Source organism: Eubalaena glacialis, chromosome X (genome assembly GCF_028564815.1).
Source record: "Eubalaena glacialis isolate mEubGla1 chromosome X, mEubGla1.1.hap2.+ XY, whole genome shotgun sequence".
In the NCBI taxonomy this organism is placed as follows: Eukaryota; Metazoa; Chordata; class Mammalia; order Artiodactyla; family Balaenidae; genus Eubalaena; species Eubalaena glacialis.
In genome coordinates this window covers 138408240-138431672 of record NC_083736.1, presented here as the reverse complement: position 1 = coordinate 138431672, position 23433 = coordinate 138408240, and the positions used below count along the sequence as shown (strand labels likewise).

General features: G+C 39.9%; 1 protein-coding gene across 1 annotated transcript; it reads right to left on the bottom strand.

Moving 5' to 3' along the window:
• Nucleotides 1-14404: 14404 nt before the first annotated feature.
• On the bottom strand, nucleotides 14405-15271 carry SPRY3 (sprouty RTK signaling antagonist 3). The gene has a single exon (XM_061179121.1). The coding sequence runs from the start codon at nucleotides 15269-15271 to the stop codon at nucleotides 14405-14407; it is 867 nt and encodes a 288-aa protein (XP_061035104.1).
• Nucleotides 15272-23433: the final 8162 nt, after the last annotated feature.

Genomic DNA, 23433 nt, shown 5'->3' with positions numbered 1-23433 from the left:
AACAAAGTCCATTGTCCAAAAATATTAATGCACATAGTCTAACATACAATGAAAAATTACCAGGCATGCAAATGTTACTCATACAAGGAGGAAAATGGTGGAATAGAAATAGATGCAGAAATGATAGAGATGATAGAGATGATGTAATCAGTAGACAAATACCTTAAACAAGTATTATAAATATTAAAATATGCTCAATAATTTAAAGAAAAACATGGACACAATGAAAACCACAATGAGATACCATTAATATACCTGTTTGAGTGGCTAAAAACATTTTTAAGTAACAACACCAAGTTAATAAGTAACAATACCAAGTTAATAAGGATTTAGAGCAGTTGGAACTCTGGTGGTTATATGATTTTATGCATTTGTCACAACTCAAAGAATTATACATCAAAAAGTATAAATTTTACTTGTGTAGATTAAAAATAAATTTTAAAAGATAATTGAAACAATAACAATGTATTTTGAAATTATAACCTATAACAACAATAACACAAAGAATGGAAGGACGAAAATGGAAGTATACTGTGGTAAGACTCTTATGCTGAACCTGAAAGTTTAATGTATTTGAAGGCAGACACTGATTAGTCAAAGATGTATATTGTCAACCCTAGGGCAAATGGTAAAATATAATAATAATAAATTAAGAGGTAAAGTTAATAAGCCAATAAAGGAGATGTATTGCAAATTTTAAAAAAATCCTCAACACCAAAGGCAAAAAAGAGAGAGAGACAAAAAGGAACAAATAATTGATGCAACAAATTGAAAACAAACAGCAAGAAAGTAGAATTACATCAACAGCATTAATTATTACATTAAATGTAAATGGCCTAAAAATTACAACAAAAAGAAATTGTCAGGTAGAATAAAAATATGCATATATAAGAAACTATATGTGCCTAAAAGAAAACAACCTTAAATATAAAGACATTGGTTAAAAGTAAAATACTATACAAAAGAAAGATCAAGTAGCTATACTAATATCAGATGACGTAGACTTCATAACAAGGTACATTTTCAGGTTGAACATGATACTACATAATGATAAAGGGGTCAATTCTCCAAGAAGACATAACAATCCTAAATGTATATGCACCTAAAAACAGAGACTGAATATACATAAAGCAAAATCTGACATAAATGAAAGGAGAAATAGATAAATTATAATTAGTGTTGGAAATGTCAGCATACTTCTTTCAGTAATTGATAGAACATACAGACAGAAAATTAGGAAGTATATGGAACACCTGAACAACACTAATTACCAGTTTGATCCAATTTATATTTATACTTATAGAACATTCCATCCCAAAACAGCAAAATACACATTATTTCAACTACATGAAAGTATTCATAAAGAAGAACGATATGGTGGGCCATAAAATAAGTAAGTCTCAATAAATTGAAAGAAATTGAAAGAATAGAGATCATTCTTTGACCAAAACAACATTAAATTACAAAACAATAATTTAAAGATATCTAGAAAAACCTCAGTTACTTGGATATGAATCAACACACTTCTAAATGACCCATGAGTCAAAGAAGATATTATAAAATATTTAGAACTGATTGATAAATGCAGCACATCAAAATTCGTAGGTCTACAGCTACAGCAGTACTTATTTGGAAATTTAAAACTTCAATGATTATATTAAAAAAGAAGAAAGGTCAAAAATCAATGATTTGGGGCAGGACTTCTGGAAATTCTGAGTGAGGACCTCAACAATTCCCCTAAAAAAAAAATAAAATTGGACAAAATTTTCAGAAACTACCATTACAGAACTCTGTAAATTAGCCAAAGGCATAAAACAAATTGAGAAGAGTCTATTCAAGAAAAATTGCTAAACCTCAGTAAGAACAATGGGAGTCTGAGACATTTTAGGCTGGGGATACTCCCATACCCACCTCCAGCTCCATGCCATGGTAATTCTCCAGAGATGAGGCAGGTCATAAGGAACAGCAGATTCACTGCTGGAGGAAGTAGTCCTGATTTAGAACTGAACATGGAAAACTATCAGGGAAGTCCAATATAACAGCTAGCTTGAGATCTTGATACTGGCTGTGGCAAGCAAAGCAGCCAGAAATTTAATATGGTTTTCTGGGAATATGACATCAAAAGCACAGGCAATAAAAGCAAAAACAGACAAGTGGGATTGCATCAAACCAAAAATCTTCTGCACAGCAAAGGAAACAATCAACAGAGTGAAGAGATGGGAAAAGAGGAATGGGAGAAAATATTTGCAAAACATACATCTGATAAGCGGTTAAAATCCAAAAAATATAAGGAGCTCACTACTCAATAGCAAAAACACACCAATAACCCAATTAAAAAATGGGCCAAGAACCTGAATAGACACTTCTCAAAAGAAGACATACAAATGGCTAACAGGTATATGAAAAGGTACTTAACATCACTAACAATAAGGGAAACACAAATCAAAACCACAATGAAATATCACCTCACACCTGTTAGAATGCCTATTATCAAAATCACAAAAGATAACAAGTGTTGCAAGGATGTGCAGAATGGGAACGCTTGTATATTGTTGGTGGCTATGTAAGTTGGCACAGCCATTATGGAAAACAGTATGGAGGTTCCTCAAAAAATTAAATATAGAACTACCATATGAATTTGGTAAAGTAGCAGGATACAAAATTAATGCACAGAAATCTCTTGCATTCCTATACACTAATGATGAAAAATCTGAAAGTGAAATTAAGAAAACACTCCCGTTTACCATTGCAACAAAAAGAATAAAATATCTAGGAATAAATCTACCTAAGGAGACAAAAGACCTGTATGCAGAAAATTATAAGACACTGATGAAAGAAATTAAAGATGATACAAATAGATGGAGAGATATACCATGTTCTTGGATTGGAAGAATCAACATTGTGGAAATGACTCTACTACCCAAAGCAATCTACAGATTCAATGCAATCCCTATCAAACTACCACTGGCATTTTTCACAGAACTAGAACAAAAAATTTCACAATTTGTATGGAAACACAAAAGACCCCGAATAGCCAAAGCAATCTTGAGAAAGAAAAACGGAGCTGGGGGAATCAGGCACCCTGACTTCAGACTATACTACAAAGCCACAGTTATCCAGACAGTTTGGTACTGGCACAAAAACAGAAATATAGATCAATGGAACAGGATAGAAAGCCCAGAGATAAACCCACGCACATATGGTCACCTTATCTTTGATAAAGGAGGCAAGCATATACAGTGGAGAAAAGACAGCCTCTTCAATAAGTGGTGCTGGGAAAACTGGACAGGTACAGGTAAAAGTATGAAATTAGAACACTCCCTGACACCATGCACAAAAATAAACTCAAAATGGATTAAACACCTAAGTGTAAGGCCAGACACTATCAAACTCTTAGAGGAAAACATAGGCAGAACACTCTATGACATAAATCACAGCAAGATCTTTTTTGACCCAGCTCCTAGAGAAATGGAAATAAAAACACAAATAAACAAATGGGACCTAATGAAACTTAAAAGCTTTTGCACAGCAAAGGAAACCATATACAAGACCAAAAGACAACCCTCAGAATGGGAGAAAATATTTGCAAATGAAGCAACTGACAAAGGATTAATCTCCAAGATTTACAAGCAGCTCATGCAGCTCAATAACAAAAAAACAAACAACCCAATCCAAAAATGGGCAGAAGACCTAAATAGACATTTCTCCAAAGAAGAGATACAGATTGCCAACAAACACATGAAAGAATGCTCAACATCGTTAATCATTAGAGAAATGCAAATCAAAACTACAATGAGATACCATCTCACACCGGTCAGAATGGCCATCATCAAAAAATCTAGAAACGATAAATGCTGGAGAGGGTGTGGAGAAAAGGGAACCCTCTTGCACTGTTGGTGGGAATGTAAATTGATACAGCCACTATGGAGAACAGTATGGAGGTTCCTTAAAAAACTACAAATAGAACTACCATATGACCCAGCAATCCCACTACTGGGCATATACCCTGAGAAAACCATAATCCAAAAAGAGTCATGTACCAAAATGTTCATTGCAGCTCTATTTACAATAGCCAGGACATGGAAGCAACCTAGGTGTCCATCATCAGATGAATGGATAAAGAAGATGTGGCACATATATACAATGGAATATTACTCAACCATAAAAAGAAATGAAATGGAGGTATTTGTAGTGAGGTGGATGGAGTTAGAGTCTGTCATACAGAGTGAAGTAAGTCAGAAAGAGAAAAACAAATATAGTATGCTAACACATATATATGGAATCTAAGGGGAAGAAAAGGTCATGAAGAACCTAGTGGCAAGACGGGAATAAAGACACAGACCTACTAGAGAATGGACTTGAGGATATGGGGAGGGGGAGGGGTAAGATGTGACAGGGTGAGAGAGTGGCATAGACATATATACACTACCAAATGTAAAATAGATAGCTAGTGGGAAGCAGCCGCATAGCACAGGGAGATCAGCTCGGTGCTTTGTGACCACCTAGAGGGGAGGGATAGGGAGGGTAGGAGGGAGGGAGATGCAAGAGGGAAGAGATATGGGAACACATGTATATGTATAACTGATTCACTTTGTTATAAAGCAGAAACTAACACACCATTGTAAAGCAATTATACTCCAATAAAGATGTTAAAAAAAAAAAAAAGAACTACCATATGATCCAGCAATACCACTCCTGGGTTTTTATCTAAAGGAAATGAAATCACTAACTAAAAAGATACATATGAGTATATAAGTGGTGTTTAAATCCAGGAGAGTAGATGAGATCACCAAGAGAGTGAGTCTAGATAGAGAAGAGAAGAGGACTAAGAACTGAAACCTTAGGCACTCTAATATTTAGAGTTCAGGGAGATGAGGAAGAACCATTAAAGAACTTGGAGAAGGAGAGATCAATGCGGTAAGAAGAGAATTAGGAGAGTGTGGTGTGCTGGATGCCAGTAAAGAATGTGTTTCAAGAAAGAGAGTGTGTCAAACATCTTTTGTGCCTCATTTCACATTCTCCTGGACCACCTTTTGTTTAGGACAGTATTGCAGCTGCTGTATGCAGGGGTAGCTTGACGCTACCTCATTCAGCTGTATCTCACACTATTGCTTTCTGCCTTGGGGCTTCTCTGCTACCACCAGATGGGACGGACATCTGCAGGAGCCTGCTCAGTGATTCTAGGTCATGAACAAACCTGCAAGTGCCAGTGAGTTAACACCCTCTAGGATTACCCTTGGTCAATGGGAGATGAAATCTGATGGATAAACACTTTTCTGTGTCTGGTGGAAAATTCTGAGGCACATTCCACACAGCACCAAAGAGAGTCCTCAGTGGGAATAATCCACAGTTGCCTTCAGTAGTAAACACATTAATAACATACCCTTGAATTGATGGTCCATCCCTACTTGGTTCATTCTTAGTCCCCTTCTCTTGTTTCCTGAATCACCTCCCCAAATAAACTACATGTAAGTCCTTGCCTCAGGCTCTGCTAGGATTTGCGGGGGGAGGAGCTAAGTCAGATTGCATGATCAGGTGGGACAAATGCTGCTGATTGGGTGAATAAGATGAAGACTGAGAATTGACCATTGGATTTAGCAAGGTAGAATCATTGGTGACATTGACAAGAGTTATTTCAGTGGAAGGTAGGTTCAAAAGGCTGGCTGGAGTGGGTTCAAGAGGGAATACCCTATTTTCTCAATGATATGTGGCAAGGTCACAAGCTGGGAGTGGAAGTATGGAGGAGGTGGAGGTATTGGAGGTATGACGAAAGAGAAGTGTGAGATAGCCTTTTTTAAGAGTTGGAAAATAAACTGAAGGGAGAAATAAAGTAGAAATTGCCTGGTGGCACTGAGGGCCCACTTGAAATTTGTGATTGTGTGTTTTTCTCCAACTACATTCATCTGTTTAGATTAAAATGTGGAATAGGTGGTTATATTTAACTAAGATTCAGATTTTGTTAGGCTAGGGGTGTGCTAGGGGGAGAGAGGGTCAACGGTGTTGTTGTGAAAGACCAGGGAATGTAAGCTGGGCAAAAAGACTTGAGGTGGGTGGTGACAAATTTAAAAATTGTGGGAGGGCTCAATTTTGGATGATGCTTGAGGATAATATGAGAGAAGGGCCAACACTAAAATTATCCTGATCTCTTTTCATGCAATGATTTTATCAAAGTTAGCAAATTAAATATACAATTATGTATTATATACAAGTCATGTCAAGATAAGTTCTCAGAATGTAAGAGGACACTATTAAATATTCTGAGACACAGGTATTAACTGAGACTGTCCTAGGCAAATTGGGACATAGTATGACTCTACTCATATAGCCATTTTTATACTGTAAGAAGTCGATTGTAGTAGTTAAGAGCACAGTTTTTAGAGTCATGGTTCCTGAGTTTCAAACCAGGCACAGGAAGCCTAAGTAACTTACCAAAGATGCCTAGCACATGGTGGAGCCATCTATAAATCTTTTGGATGAAACTCATCAAGACTGGCTCCTCCATCTCATAGTGTCTTGTGTGTTATTACATTTATCTTCTGATTCTAAATTCAGTGTTGCTTCTGAACTTCAGGTTGTGCTCTAACCTCTTATGCAGTAATTACCCTTTTTCACCTTCTCAGGTCCAGTCTCCATTATGTTTATTTGAAGTTCTGTTGAAATAGATTTCAATGTCCCTACAATTAATGCCTATGGCTGACACCACAACCAAATTTGATCTTTCCTTTAGAACTACAGTCTACTTTCTCATTTGGTCCACATGCTATTTTATGCAGCTCATCTTAGGCTCTTGTGTTAATTGTTATCAGGCAAAGTACAAGCACTTTATTGGCAGTGTAGTTATTAGCAAGGAGTTTTTTGGATTATATTTTCCAGGAAATCAGAGACTCCTGAAACATGGCCTCTAACGACTCAATTTTTCCTGATTGAGTATAGCTCATCACCTCTTAATTACCTGAAAGGTAACCCCTGCCTAAGGCAGGTCTGGATTATAAGTGCCCATCACTATACTTTTAGGCCTCTTGCTTCCCACTAATTCCATGTCTCTCTACCTCCCGCTTAAAAAGGAGGCATTTCAAGATGAAATGAGGATATATTTACTAAATAGGTTTTTAAATTTAGCTTGTAATGTGACACATAGAAACAGTTTGATCATGGCTTGTTTTTAATTTGTTAGCATGGCTCAACTAAGGATAAAGGAGTGCTTTGTTAAATAAATATATTTTCGTATTTTAAAATAACTTTCAAATAAATACTTAAAAGTCATTGGCAAAAATTAATGATGAATTAAGAATGTGTATTATACTTTCAAAATAAGGAAAACACAAGAAATCCATTTTATAAATGGTACAGAATTCCATTTTTACCAAATAAACAAGTAGCCAGATATATGACTCCTAGGAGAACAGAAGTGGCCCCCTCTGGAAATTCCTAATATCTGGAATGGAAAGGACAGGAATGGGTCTGGATACTCTGTTCCGGGGCCCTGGAGTTCAGGAAACATGTTCCTTGCAGTTATAGATCATTCTGGGGATACTAGATCCCCAAATAATCTACTTCCTCAAATAAGCCAAATCAGAAAGCCACTTCCCTCCTTTCTGGCTTCTATAGCAGTAGCTCCTCCTAATGGGCAGCCCTCCCTGCTGGCTTTTTATGCATACTGCCTTTCAGAAGAGATGTCCTTTTTTTGACCCCCTTCCCTCCAACCCCTGACAGACCCCAGGAATGGGATCTACAAGTCCCATAGAAACCCTAGGCCAGTTCAGTTCTAAGGCCACATTGTAATTGACCAAGTATAAGAAGTCCAAATATCCCTTTGCTTTTATATTTCTTTTAATCCCTATCCCAGGGAGGGAAAGAGAAATAAAAGAATGACCTCTGTCCTCAACTCCTAATTTCTTTGATTGTCACTGAGGCCAAGTTTAGTTCAAAGGTACAGAAAACCTACACAAGTGTTCAGTCTTCATACATGTTATCAGGTAGTCACAACACCCAAATGATTGATGGATTAAAATCTTTTAAAAACTTTCATTATGTTGTTTTAGACATTCAGCCTCACGTATGTGTTGTACATTAATTCCCTCAAGTATAACATTCCTTTGCATTTGTGCAGAACCTCGTACATTAAAATATGCTTCTACTTTAATGACTCTCACAAAATCTCTAGGCTTTATTATCTTCATTTTACAGATGGGGAAAGCAAAGATCCAGAGAGGGCACAGGGTAGAGAAAAGCAGCATAATATGAAGACAAAAACTTTGGCCTAGGAGTCAGCAGACCTGGATTCTCACATTCCTAACTTTGTCCCTAACTCACTGTGTGTTTATGAGTGAATCGTTTCCCCTCTCTGAACCTCAGTATCTGAATTTATAGAACGAGGTGACTGAGTTTTCTCAACCCTGTTTGTGTATTATAAAAACCTGGAAGCTTTTTTAAAAAATCCATTCTTCGGCCTCACCTCCAAAGATCCTGATTTAATTGGTTTCAGGTTTCTGTAATTTCCACACCACCAAGAAGCCAATCCAGGTAAAGCCACAAATCCAGTCTGGTATTTCTCTCTAAAGGAGAGAAACTTTGTCATTTAGTATAAGATCCAAGTACTATGGGGACATGTCCTGGAAGGGAGTTTGAAAGGCTGAAAGTTTTAGAGTGCATACTCTAACTCTGAACCTCTAGGGGAGAGCTCAAGGCTCTATCCATCTCCCTCTCCCTCTCCCTCTCTCTCTCTCTCTCTCTCTCTCACACACATACACACACACACACAAAATCATTCCAGTGGAAGTGTTGTAGGAGTTTGAAAAAAAAAAGAATGCTGATATAAGTCAAGGACAAAAAGGAGTTTAAATATACAACAGAGCCAAGAGGTTAATAAAATGGAGTTTTGGATGAGAGAAACAAACTGATTACAGAGCTTTTTTTTTTCACATAGCTTTTTCTTAACCTTTGTTTTTCTTTCTGGACCTACATACAGTATTACTTCACACTACTTTTTTCTCTTTTTCCTTCAGTATAGCTTATGTATTACGATGGGCCTGGAGCCTTCTCCTTATTGGGAGGCCTTAACACCCATTGGAAGGGGATCCTTTAAAACTTTTACAGAGTAAAATTCAGCCAACTAATTTCTGATATTATAAAAATTAGTGTTCCTTTCCCTTTTAGTGTTTCTTTTTGTCACCAGAGTGGTAAGACTTTGAAGGCTAAGATTAAAGTGTGGACCTAGGAGAAAGGGGCCAAGGGAGTCATTCAGTCTCCCTTAGTTCAGGCCTTAGGACATAGGTTCAAAATGAGCCCTTAGGATGCATTTACAGGTCACCTCATCTTATCACAATAGAATATACAGGTGACTTGAGGTTAAAGCCCTATATTAATAAAACTAGGGTGTTCGCCTGAAGGATTATCTCTGTTTTCTTTCCTTAGTGACTTGCAACAGCAGTGTTGGTCAGTTCTTCAAGGACTTGGGGGTTTCCTAATCCTTGTCATCTGTGTCTTTTATTATCAGAGACATGACCACTATCTAGTACAGTCAAAAGGATTGCTTTAATAGTTGGAGAATGACAACTTGTGTGTCAGGATTACCCCCTTCTTTTCCAGGGAACTGGCCAGCAAATATATGTGGGAGCAACATACATCACTTTGATTGTAATGACAGAAAGATCCCTAAACAATGAGCAGTGTCGCTCGCAAGATGTCTTTCCTTGAAAGCTGTGTGTCTTGTTCATGCTGGCCTTTGAAGGCAGCAACACTGCTTTAAAGGGTCAAGATAAGGATATGGGCCTAGATTGTTACTCCTCTAGTTGAACTAGGAACTTCATTTCCATGCAGAAAGAAGTCCTTAAAAACAAGTCGGGGAATATATAGGTTTAGGAAGGCAAATTTAGTATGTTTCTGAGCACCACAATAAAGCCTCATATACTTTAAAAATTGTAGGTTATCTCTAACTCACTTTGAATGAAAGTGATTAAAGATGTAAGGGAAAAGCACCAGCCTAGTGTACCAGTTTAAGTTCATATGTCTCCCTTTATACGCACACTTGCCTTGCTGTCTGTAATGCTACCCCATTGCTGCTGAGGCTTAAGATGCCAAGGTACATGCTTGGGCACCCACACATGCATTACCCAAAAGTGCAGGGGAGTTAATATTCCACAGGGAAGGTATTTGACTAATGAGATGGGAGATAGGAGTTGAATTCTTCCCCCTTCCTCACGCAGATGGGCTGAGATACAGTATGGCCTATCATAAGAGATTGAGAAGTTAGCTTGTCATGAAACAGATTACTCTCCCTCCTTCCCTACCTCTTTTTCCTTGCTCCTACTTCCTTGGGATTTCACATAAGCTTTTGCTTCAAGCTCTATTTTCTAAGAAACTCAGACCAGGGAATCCGGCAACTAGGAAGTCTGGAATTGTCATAATTCCACCCTAACTTATAACTGTCTGACTTTGGGCAGGTTATTTTCTCTCTTTGTGCATCTTTTCCTCCAACTATAAAATGTTGATGTTGGAATAGATGTTCTGTAAGGGTCTTTCTGGCTCTGAAATAATGCCTGTGTGAAGTAGGTGATGGGAAGAGGTAAGGTGGTATACTGACCAATGGACATCAGTGGATTACTTACATTTGAATCAGCAAAATGCACTCAATATAACCAATGAGCTTGAATGTTAACAGCTCCAACCAATCTCAAGTTCCAAACATAGATTTAGTTCTACTTTCTGCAGAAAGAAATTGAATTAGATTTCCTGGGCCCTTAAAGAGAAGGCCAAATAAACTCTTACCCTCTCTGGCAAAGTAAAAAAATTTCTCTACTGGGTCCATACCATAAGCTGATTAATAAATGGTAACCGGCTGCAAACATGTTTTCAAAGGGAAGAGTGGAGAAGTGTGTAATGCCACCATCTTGGGAAGCAAGACAGCTAATAATATGATGTCTGTAACTATTGCTTCACTCCTAACATAGTAGCATGTTTGTTTCAACTCTTAGGCTGCAGGTGGACTGGAGTTAGGGACAGAACCATTCACCATTTGAGGCTTGTTATACCACAGGGTTTATATTATGCTCCGGACTTCTATACCTGACTCTGGACCATGGACTCTGGAGTCAGACAGCCTAGGTTCAAATCTTAGTTCCAGCATTTACAAGCTTTGTTACCTTTGACAAGTCACTTAGCCCCTCTGTACTTCAGTTTTCTCATTTGTAACATGGCATTATGTAAGTGCTCACTACATTTATTATAGCTACGGTGATGAGGAAAGATGGGCTGGAACAACAACAGCAACAAACTCTTGGCTAAAGCCATATGAAATGTATCAAGGGACCAATATGTGGAAAGCAGTAGATTTAGGGGGTAACAGATGATTTAACTGCAAAAAAATGCTAAGCAGGAAACACCCTCTAAATATTCCTGTTTATACAGTACATGACACAAAGTAGAAAAATAATGAAAACAGAGCCTCTCTGCAGGATTTAGAGTTCTTTCATATATATTTTAAATATACATGTGCAATACATTAAAATATATAGAGATGTGTGAATATATATTTACATATATATATGTAAATATATATCTCTCTCTCTCTCACAGAGGGGATACATATGCACACTCACATGTCCGTGCGCATACCCCAACAGGACCCATCTATACGTAAACCAGATGCAGTCCATTTCAGGCCAACTTGGACACAAATGAGAGCCCTGACTCAGCAGATTGCAGACTGCAACTGCATTGGAGGAACCCTTCAGTTTCTTCTACCAAGTGTAAGGCCATTTAGAAATACACTGAGAAGAGCTCCTTTGGGTGTGTGGCAGAGCCCAGGGCCCCTCTGGCAGTGCACAGTTTGCCTGAGTAAGGACTGCAGGATTGAGATGTGAAGGAGCTATCAAGGAGGAGGGACTTGGGTTGTTTTGGGTCCTGAAACTAATAAGCAAACATCCATAGAATGACTTTAGCTCCAGGAACAATGCACTAGTGTCAGAATCCTTACTTATCTCAGCTTTAAGCAAATTTCAGGAGGAAGCAAAGAGAAGTGTGTGTTGCTACTCATCACCATCCAGCTTGACCCAGAGAACCGGGCACAGCTTTTAGGGGTGGATAAGTTCAAAGGTCAATCAGGCAGACTTGTAAGGTAAAAAGAAGTTACTCAAATGGAAGGACTTGAAAGCAACATAAGAGGTTACAGGTATTGGTTTGGGTTTATAAATGTTCCAAGAAGCCAAACCTTGTATATGGCACCATTTGCAGCAATATCATTAACATTATTAATAATCATCATAACATATATATACAAAAATAGAGCAAAGCAATTCTAGAAGAGGAGGTGAAAGTGAAGGTGAGGGTCTCTGTGCAGCCCAAATGTCAGTACACTTCAGGAAGATTCAGAACCAACAAAGACTGAGTGGCACGTATTCCTATAGTATATAGCCAACAAGGGGACATGGGTGTTCCCGTCTTCTTCCCCCTGTGTATGACTATACATTTCTCCCCACCTTTCCACCCTGTAATACATATCCATGCACACTTTAAAAGAGATGATGATATATAAAGCTAGAGTCTGGAAGTCTTAAACTAAGTTGGAGCACCTTGATTTCAAGCAAGTGCCCTCAATCTTTGAATTCTTTAGTGAATTTTAGATTCACTTACAGAGGGAAACTGTATCTAATTCTTGCGTCTTTCAGCAGCAGTCCTTAGGAGCCTGCTATCACCACTGCAGCCTCTTCCCATCGAAGGGGATTCACAGCACAAGCTCCTGGTATTTCTTAAAAGAGAAGCCAGCTCTCTGCATTGTACATCTTTCATCTCAGTTTCCACTGTTGCTGGAATTTAGGTTCTCAGGCAACTGCCACTGCAGACAGTGTGCAGCAAAGGGTAGGCGCAGTGGCGAAGGTCCAGCTTGACTGGGGCTTCCTTAAGCTTTTCATTTGCACACTTGAGCTTCTGCAAGGTGACAGAGCCAAAGGTGATGTCCACTGGGGGCAGCCTTGACACCTGAAAGTTAGCTACCCACTATCCCCCACATAAAGACCACCACACTAGCTTGGCATGATTCCTGAAAATTGAATGGGAATGGCTTTCTGTCATTGTCAATAGAGAATACTGAACCAAGAGTCACAAGACCTGTATGCCAGGCCCAACTCTATTAACTCAGTGTGTAGCCTTGGGCAGATCCCTTCCTATTTCCAGGCCTCAGTTTTCCCATCTGTAAAATAAGGGCATTGAACTAGATTAACAGTTAAGATTCCTTCCAGCTCTAAAGTTTTATGACTTTTTATGTCCATTATTAAGGCCTGAGCCATGCAGTCTCAGGGCAGTTAGCTTCTAAGAGAGAACAGACCTCTGTAATATCCTTTGCTTTGTTCATTTAGCTATAAAGCACGTCTGCCTTTGGCACTTGGGTCAGACATACAAAGTTATGAGCATCCTGATTTACTATGCTACTCAGCATGCTAGTGGAATCTGTCAGTACTATAAGTTGATTATTGGGAAAGGGAGTAAAACTTCAACTAATTAAACCTGGAAATGTAAGCTAAGTTTGCCTCATATGCTCATAAACTGGTGAGTGTGGTTATGAGTGCACACACACTATTGCTAGTGATAAGTTCATTACAGTAATCAATTTCCCTTAATAAAAATTAGTAAATAGTATAACATAGCAAAGTTTGGCGTCAAAGGAAACACCTATGGAAAAACAGCACTTTTTGATGTGTTAGAGAGAGAAAGAGGGACAGGTAGAAGGAGACAAAGATTAGACCAAACAAGACAGAAATACAGGCAGAGAAAGGATTAGTCTGAGAGAAAGGGAGGGAAGGAGAAGAAAGCAGAGAGAGAGAAAGAAAAGAAAGGAAAAGTAAAAGGAGAGAGGGTGAGAATGAAGTGGGAATGAGACCAGAACAGAGTAATGCAAGAAGAGGAGAAAATGAGAAAAAGACGAAAGACCAGAGGGGCGGTAAACGGAGAAGGGGTCAGATTCCCTGGAATACTGAACACTGTTCCACATGGACCTGTGAAAACCATCTAAGAAGAAAGCTTCCAAAGGCATTGTGGAAAGCAGAGTGACACTCAGAGCCTGCATCGAGAGGTATTACATTGGGGAGCCCCTAAACCTCCACGTTGCTGGCTCTGTCAGCCCTCAGTGTCCAAATCTCATGCTTATATATCACCTGAATATGCCATGACAGCCATAAGGGCTGAGATGGTGGGTGTAAAAAGACTGAAGAGGAGTGGGATAGATACTGTGAGGAAGAACAAGGCATCCTGCACCAGGATGTACGTGACCATTCCCCTGACACTGCAGGAACAAAATTGGTGAGCCCTAACTTTGGCTACTTTACTCCTCCTCCGCTTCTTCAAAGATGAGGCCTATGCTTTATTGATGGGGCCTAGAAGGAGAAAGCACTGGATCCCTTCTGTGGGAAGGTCATACAGACTTCTCCTGGGCCTTGGGGAAGGGCGCACTACCAGAAGAGATTTTTCTGCACACAGTGTTGGTGTGCCTTTTACAGCGGCAGCCTGGTCGCCTAAGACTATCATAGCCCTGCTGGCACAGATGGAGGCATCCACGGGTAGGCAGGTAGCAGCACAGGCAGGGTAAGAAGAGGGAGATGAGGCTCATGGCTGCCCAGCGGACGAAGCAAGAGCCAGGCCCACAGGAGCAGGGCTCATCAGCGCAGTTGTCTTCATCATCAGTAGAACAGTGGTAGAAGAGGCCCTTAACACAGCAGAGACAAGTGCCATAATCGAGGAGGCTCTCAGCAGAGCAAAGGCAACGCTGGTTGCACAGCCAGAAGGAGGGGAGAGGGCGAGCTGCCGTACAGAGGACACATTTGCAGCGCCCACACTCCTCGCAGATGAAGAGGTGCTCACTGGGGTGCACGGCAGGTTGCTCAGCTTCTCCCTTCAGAGCACCATCAGCCTTTGGGTGGGCTCCTGTTCCAGGCTGGGTTCGGATGATGGACTGGCCTGAAGGTGAGGGCGTAATGCTGGCCAAGAGCCTTTGATCGGAGGCAGTGGTGCTATGGGACATGGAGCTGGCAATGCTAGATCGGCTCAGATGCTGAGGCAAGGGCTGCAATTGATGGCACTGGCTGAGACTGCGTGGGAGAGCAGTAGGCATGGTAGCCAGGGACCAATCAGATTTGTGGGTTTGCACGATAAGGGAAGGGCTGGAGAGGGCCTGTTTACAGGGGACTGGAGGACGGTCCACATAATCATTGCTAGCGTGAGTAGAGCGCAGCTGTTCAATAGGCAGAATTTGTTGGAAATCATCTGTCACTGCGGCATCCATTTTGCCTTGATTCTTGAGTTCTGAGTGGTTTTGGGTCAGGGTGGCACTTATGGTGATAAAGAGCCCTTGTAGTTACATGGATCTTAGGGCACATCAGAAAATCCTAGGAGAGAGGGAATAGAAACAATAAATGAGAACACACGGGCATGAGTACTTTGCAGGGAACCAACAAACCTCAGGCCCTATCACCGCCACTACCTTAAATCACTTTAGCCTTCATGTTACTCCTTTATTCTGCAATTGACCTCACCTACTTCTTTACAGGCAAGTCTGGTCATCTCATCCAGACTATAAAGCACATTGGGAGCAAAGATCTGATTATGGATTCCTGTAGTAGTCCATCATATGACTAGGGTCACAGGACCAGTTAGCTCATTCAGAGGTTTGCTAACCAAGAAATCTAGGCCTTCAGCATCAAAATTCTAATAAAAATGGAACCTAATTTCAAATGCAAAGGTCACTTCCTAAAGCAACGCCGATGTAAAAGAGAAAGCCTCAAAAGTCTTCCATGAGAAATTGCATATATGTATATATATATATTTATTCTCAATCAAAATTTTCCTTTCAGTGAAATTTATAAGCATAAACAAACAGATGATAAAGGACAAGCTTGATTCAATGAATACAGCCAAGCAAGCAAGTTGCAATAATAGCAGAGATATGGCAGAGACAAAGATGGCAGAAATTAGGCTATCTGTAGAATAATAGGAAAAAAGGCTTCCCAAGGGTGTAAGAAAGTCAAGACTAATCATCTTGCTGTTCTCCTCATCTTATAAGCTGCTTTAACTTATTGAGGAGGTAATTCTTTCTAAATGGCAGCATGGCTTCAGAATCAAACTTTTGTATACGTAGGGATAACCTGGGGATGGGGGAACCACAGAAGATGAGCCCTGAATTATTTCAAATATCACCTATAATTGTACTTTTTACCACCCTAAGTCAAGTCTATATTGATGGGATTTATGAGGCAGAATCTGCTTGGACTGCTTTTCTCTATCTTTACCTTATACGATAAACTGGCTTTCTTAAAGAGCAGCAATGTTTTTATACCAAATTTCAGATAAGTTGAATATCTAGAAAATATATACTTGTGTCTTCATTGTACCACAATCAGGAAGAGCTCGGTGGTCATTCCCTGAAGCATTTGATTGAGCCTAGTACTGATAACGGTGACCATGAGGAGAATATTTTTCCAACAGTAGATTACTGTATTGCACCACCTGGAAGACTGAACAGCCAAAAGAGGTGTGCATAAGGAAACTTAAACAAAAATCTAAGAGTCACCGTGGGGGCATTAGGACCTAGGAAACACTAGCATGAATAAAGTATATATTTGAAATCCATCAGACTTCAGGCCTCCTCAAAATAGATCGATTACTCACACTACTGTATGGGATGGAAAGCTTGAATGAGTAATAGAAAGGAACAAGTGAAAGAGGATAGTGCTTGATTAGGTTTCCATAAGCAAGCAAACGTGACACTGAAATGTGCCCAAAGTTCAATAGCAAGAAAAAAAAAAAAAAAGACGTAGTTCATAAAGGACTCAGTGGCTAATAATATGATCAGACTCATTGCCTTTCGAGGCTATATCCCCATGCAAACTTATTTAGTTGAATTTACATCTGTTCATTTTCTGAAAAGAAGATTTAATTTGGTTAAAAATAACTTTTCTGGCACATCACATCAAAGAACCAGTTTGACTATAATTTCACTTTTTAGCTACTTGTTTCAGTGTTATTTAATGCAGCACAAGAGAATGCAGATAAAGACTATGGAGATTCTAAGACTCAAATGTGTAACCTTTGGCAAATCACTTACTTTGTTTGGGCCTCAGTTCTGCTATCTATATAATTATAGGAGTGGACTAGGTGATTTTGAGGGACTCTGCCCTATTATGGTCTGTAATTATATAACTAAACAATTTGACAAAATAATTCTCTTCGTCCATACCTTCTACATCTTCAGCCCTTGAGGGTAAACTGGGCAACATGCCCTTGTTTACTTGGGCATTCAAAAGCAACATGTTTGTCTCTTTTATCTACTTGGACTTACAATCCCCTGGAGCCTTACACCTCTACCTTTGCTGTATCTTTGTTAAGACTCATATTCCCAGCATTAGAAAGAAACAGGTAGTTTTCATCTGAACACCCAAATAAACAAGGACACATTGTTCAGCTGGCTAGCAGGGTATGTGGATGTAGGAGCTTTGGATTGGGAAGAATCTTTTGATAATTTTATAAGAAATGAATTTATTCCCCATTGATCGGATAAATAATGTGTAGAGCTCTTCAAGTCATTTACACTGTAAAAACAATAACATACATGCTAGATGCATTTTAGACTCACTGATTTCCCAAAGGAAACTAGATTCAAACATACTGGAAATTCGAAGGATCAATGACTCAAAGGAAGGCATACTAGGTCTTAATGTTACAGGAGATAATCATATGGGATCCCAAGGATGTCACTAGATATCTCAGGGACTTGCCCAGAAGGTTGAAAGCTATGCTTGGAGGAATCTAGGTCATAATACAAATAACTCAGAGCCACGAGGGGATCCTGTCTTGGCAGCAGAAGGGTATATGGTGTTTAGGTTGAGAAGGTGTATTTGGATATTGATTAGACTGCTGCAAGACTGAAGAGTTGAGATGCTTGGACGATTAAAGGAGGCTTTGGGCATCAGCCTGGGATGATGAAGTACTACTGTCTTGCTTACAGGTAAGGGGATTAACAGGATGAACTCAGAAGGTTTCTTCCTGCCCTGTAAAATCTGTACTAGAACGGACTGTGGAAGATCTGCAATACGGTGGGCAGTAGGACCTGGGTAAAATCAGGGTGTTGAGTAGGATAAAACAGGATTGAATGACAATAAATTGTTTGCCATTCCGGATGTGCTGACTCCGATCTGGCTAACAGGATGAACTGAAATAGATACTCTAGGGGAAGGTAAGAGGGGAAAAAAAGTTGAGAAACAAATAGACAAGAGACTGCTGCAGCACATAGATTAGACGAAAAACTACTACTGCAAGCATGTTTATGATTCAGAAATCCACTCATTAAAGGGCCATTCATTGTGAGCAGCAACAGTTAAGAAACTGACTGTGCTGCTGGTCAATTCTATTAAGAATTCTATTAAGTGAGAGAGAGAGAATATACATATCATATATTATTAAATAGGAGCCAAGGTGATTACAAGTCTTGGCTGCACATTGATGGGATCTAGTGATTTCTGTCACGTAGTGCCTGTGCAGTAATGAATGATGCATTGTAAACCCACTCCCATCTCAGTCCCTCTGGCCAGGTGCTCATAGCTTTCTCAACAGTTTTTATGTAGCCCTGAAATTTGCTATGTTCAACCTAAACAGAAATTTCTTTTCATATGCCAACTTAGGGACTAGAAAGGTAAATCCATTCAAGAAATGCTGTTTGTTAATGAAAGAAAAATGTATTTTCTCCCTGGAACCTAAAATCTGCCATGTTGAGACTAAAGTTGAAAACTCTCCTATCTAAAGCCCTTCTATGCTAACACCTTAAGAGTGTTCTGTTTTTTGTGATAAATCCTTTCTGATACAGTATGACTCAATCTTGATTTCAAAGAAGAGGGGAGAAGAGAAGGAGAGCCTGGCTCCTGTTTTCTCCTAGTCCCATGGGTTCAATGCTGTTTTGTACCTTTCTGTGTAACGGCTCTGGGGTGTGTTGCTTTTTTCTGTGCTCTGCTGTTATATACACTCGTTCTCAGAATAACTGAAAGCAAACATAGGGGGGATTTCTGCTATGGCTTTATGTGTTTTCTTAGTTCTACTGTTCCAAAGTCTGCTCTCTAAAAATCCCTCTCTGTGCAAAAGCATTTGCATCTCTATCAAAGCACTCCCCCCCTTACAAATACCAAGTTGTATATAGTTTACATTACTAACCTCTCAGCCACTGACTGGGCCTCCGTCCTACCACATACATCTTGTTGGAGCTGCCAGGTTCTCACCACATTTAACTCTTAACTTGTCACTTTGCTACCCTAGTCCTATTCATTACCTTCATAGTTTCATTAAGACTCAACAGCAGTTTATTTCAAACCAGAGAGTCTTGCAGTTTTAAGAGCTTGCATTTTTAAAGATATAGGTGTTTTAGTAATGAGCAATACAAGGAAAAATTGTAATATCAAATGAATTCACATACTTCTAATCCGGAAGAAAATGCTAGTTGTTCATTTAAGAAGTAGGAATCTTTCTTTAAACCCCAAATCCTTTTATAAGAGACAGGAAACTTAAGTTCTGTGTGACTGTGGGCAAGTGACTTCTGTTCCAGGCCCATTTCTTCATCTGCAAAATGAGGGGGGTATGAAAGGAAGGTTTTTAAATCCCCTTCTTGTCCTTATGCTCTAAGTTTGTATGCTGGGTTTGTTGGTTGCGTTCCTCTGCCTCAAAAGTCTTTCATGAAGAATTGGTGCCCTTTCCTTCAGGTTCCTTACTTCCTCACAACTCAACTTCTCAACTCTGAATCCAAGTCACTCAGATCACTAACTAGATTGTTTCTCAGCTAGACAGACCTAAAAACAGAACAAAAAAGCCAAAATGTATACAATGTTACAATAAAATCTTAGAAATGTTTACTTAGAGGTTTAGGGAACAAGATTAATACTTCCTTGTGGATAAAAAGCTAGCCTGTGCCTTCTTTGTATGTATGTATGCAGCTGACTTGTTGGGAACATCACTTAACACCTGGTATATCCAAATTCATGTGATAGCGCATTATGTTACAGTGAGGTTTTAATGTACCCAGAAAAGCAACAATGGTTTGCATTTCAAAATAGATTTTCTGTCTAAGAGGTCAAGGTCTGTTTTCTGTTCATCCAACATGGTTTGCAGCATACAGAGGCGAGTGGTAACTATAATTACACGAATGGAAGGGAGTGTAAACCACTGCCCTAGGTCCTATCAGATGTCTATTGGCTAACTAGACATGCTCACAGGTTCTCACTTTTGACAAAATTTCCATATGCCACACAGAGACATGTGCACACACACCCAGGCATGGATCCAGAGATTTCTAAATCATTGCTCTGACTCAATGTAAGTAGGGGGTTATGCCGTGTCAGCTTGCGCCATTTCTACCCAGGGCAAGGTGATGTGATGAAATCTGAACGATGCACAGCCCAGACTTGTGAGCCAATAGCAGACTAGCCCTACACTGACAGGATGCCCGCTGGGCAGCCAGACTGGCCTCAGCACGGGCTCTCCCTACGTTCTCAGCTTGGGTGGTTAGGCTGCGCTATAAGGGGCTTAGGCAAGCACCAAAATTCATTTAAAGGTCAACAGGCTAGAAATTACATTGACATTTGGCTACAAAAGAGTTATTTTGAAGTTCCCCTTTGATTTAGAAATTTCCGATACGGATAGTTTTCTGCAAGAGCTGATTCATTTAAATCTCAGTTAAACGGTTTTCATTTTATTCTACCCATGCGCTTGCGCTTGTGCGCGTGCACAGACACGCGCGCGCTCTCAAACACACACACACACACACACACACACACACGATGACTGGAATGAATGGCAATCTGTGCATTTCATAGAAAGAATTCTGAGGTCTTTAGGAGCTAATCTCTAAGCTTACCTTGAAGAAAGGGCTTATCCATGCTGAGAAAAGCAGAAGAACTAATGCCCCATCTGGCTCAAAGGACCTCTTCTTCTCCTGAGTCTTTAGGTTTCTCCACCTCTCTTCGGAAAGTCTGAATGAAAACTCCTTCACTGGCAGTGGAGCCAGAAACAGAGATAGTTCTGTTTCAGTCTTTCTGACACAGCAGAGAAAAGGGAAAGAAAAAAAAAACAAACAAACGGGGTGGGGAGGAGAGTCGGACTTGTAGTGGCAGATACTTTGTATGGATTTTACATGCAGATCTAAACCTTGATGCAAGTATTCCCCAAAGAAAGCTCAGCAGGGTAAGTTGTTCGCCTCCTCCTCCTCCTCTTCTTTCTCCTCCTCCTTCTCCTATTTCTCCTCCCCCTCCTCCTCCGCCTCTTTCTCCTCCCCCTTCTCCTCCTCCTTCTTTTTCCCCCTCCTCCAGCGTTTTCCTTCCCCTTCTCTTCCCCTCCCCCTTCCCTCCTCCCCCCTCCTCCAATCTGACAGATGAACCGAAGCAGCAGAAACTGCAGTTGTAGACACAGGGTATCTCAACAGAGCAATAGATACCGCTAGTGTGTGATTATTTATATAGCTTAGGGTGTGTTGGTATATAATCTGCAGAGAGCGGGCCGCGCGGGGGGCGGGAGGAAGGGGGATGAGATTGCAGTGTGTTCAGCTCAGCTAGCCAGCTGTTTTGTGAATGTAGATGTTTTCTAGAGGTCTTGTGAATGGGCTATAGGGGAGGGAAGGGATTTATTGCTCCTTGCTACAGTCTCCCTTTCTGCCTCTCTTTCTCCCCCCGCCTCGTTTGCTTTCCCGGAGCTATAGCTCTTAATGCTTGGCTAAGTGGCGTCATCCCGTTGAAATTGAATCGACCCATTAGAACTCCCCATAGGAATCTCTGTATCCGGTCCCTGGGTAATGACTGAAACAGAATTTAAAGAGGAGTGGGGGTGGGGTGGAGAGTAACAATTTTAAGGAGGCCTCATTTAAATATCTCTGCCAATCGCAGCCCCACCAAGCCACTCAGCCCTTGCTGAGTGATTGCAGCTTCAATCAGCTAAAGAGACACAGAGCTTCTCCTTTGTTTAAGGGTTTCTCCCTCCTCTTTTCTACAGTCATTCCCATTTTTTCAGCACTAATAATGATTATCCATCCATCATCCATTGGGGAACCATTACTTTCCCTTTGTGGGTTTAGTATGTTATATATTCAACAAATATTTTTGAGTGCCTTCTTTTGTGCTAGGTATTGTGGATTCAATCAGAAAGACAAAATCCCTGCCTTCATGGAGCCTCCTTGGGACTGCCAGCCTTCTGAAAATAAAGCAGCTTTGGCCATTTTCTCTTAAAGTGAAGGACAAAGCTTTCTGGAAATTATCTTCAGTCCACTATTTAATTCAATAGGAAAAGGTCTTCCTTCTGGGCATCCAGACAGAAGAACTTGAATGAAAACAAGCCTCATATTTAAAATAAAAGAGATCTGATTTCAAGTCCTGCTTCAATGGACAAGTAGCAGGAGCTTGACCATCAACATTCTTAGGATACTTTGGTTACCCCATCTATAAAACTGAGACGGTAAATGGTGACAGTTCAAAGTAAAACAAACCTGTGAGTTAGGAAACTCAAATTCTTAATCTACTCTAACTCCTTGTGTGACCTTTGCAATTTACTTTCCCTCTAGTGCCTCAATCTCTACATTCACATGAGGGCATCTGATTGGGCAATTGCTAAAGTCCCTTCTAGCTCTGACATTCTATTATTTACACCCTTTCAGGAGGGTTAAGAAAACAAAAGAAAGCGTGTGGGTCTGCATGTGCATGTACGTGTGTGTCAAAGGTGCTCCAAACTGTTCTGTTGATGTGTATGTATGCACGTGTTTACACACACACTCACATACACATACATACATACATGTATATCTGTGTGTTTGTGTGTACATATATATATATATACATAATTTCTAACCAAAACCATATCTCTACGCAATCAGAAATTCCAGTCAAGAGATTTTCCTATGTAAATTCTTCTCTTCTGTAGCTCAAACCTCTTCCTTGCTTTTAACACTGACCTAAGCTTATCAAGATCATGAAAACCATTAAAGCTAATATGTAGGTTCATCTGCAGAAGAGGATAGATTTACTGATATATTCATTCACCCATTTATTCAACAGGTATTTGTTGCATGTCAGCTATGTGCAATAGTTGTACTAACTAGATTCAGGTCAAACAGATCAGGGTTCACATTTTTGCTCCTCAATTTGTGAGCTATCTGACTTTGGGAAAATCAATTCACCTCTCCGGATCCTGTTTCTTCATCTTTAAAGTGGAGGTAGCAATAGTACCTACTTCACAGGATTGTGCCATTTCTCATACATTAAATAAGGTCTTGCATTTAAAAGTTTTATCATGTGTCTGGCATATAGTAAGTGCTCAAAGAACAGTAGATATGAGTATTAAGAAATTGTTCTCACTCTAATGTAGCCTGTAGGAGAAGGAAGAGATGATTTTAATTTGAATCCTTTTATTTTTTTTAAGTCCAGCTTT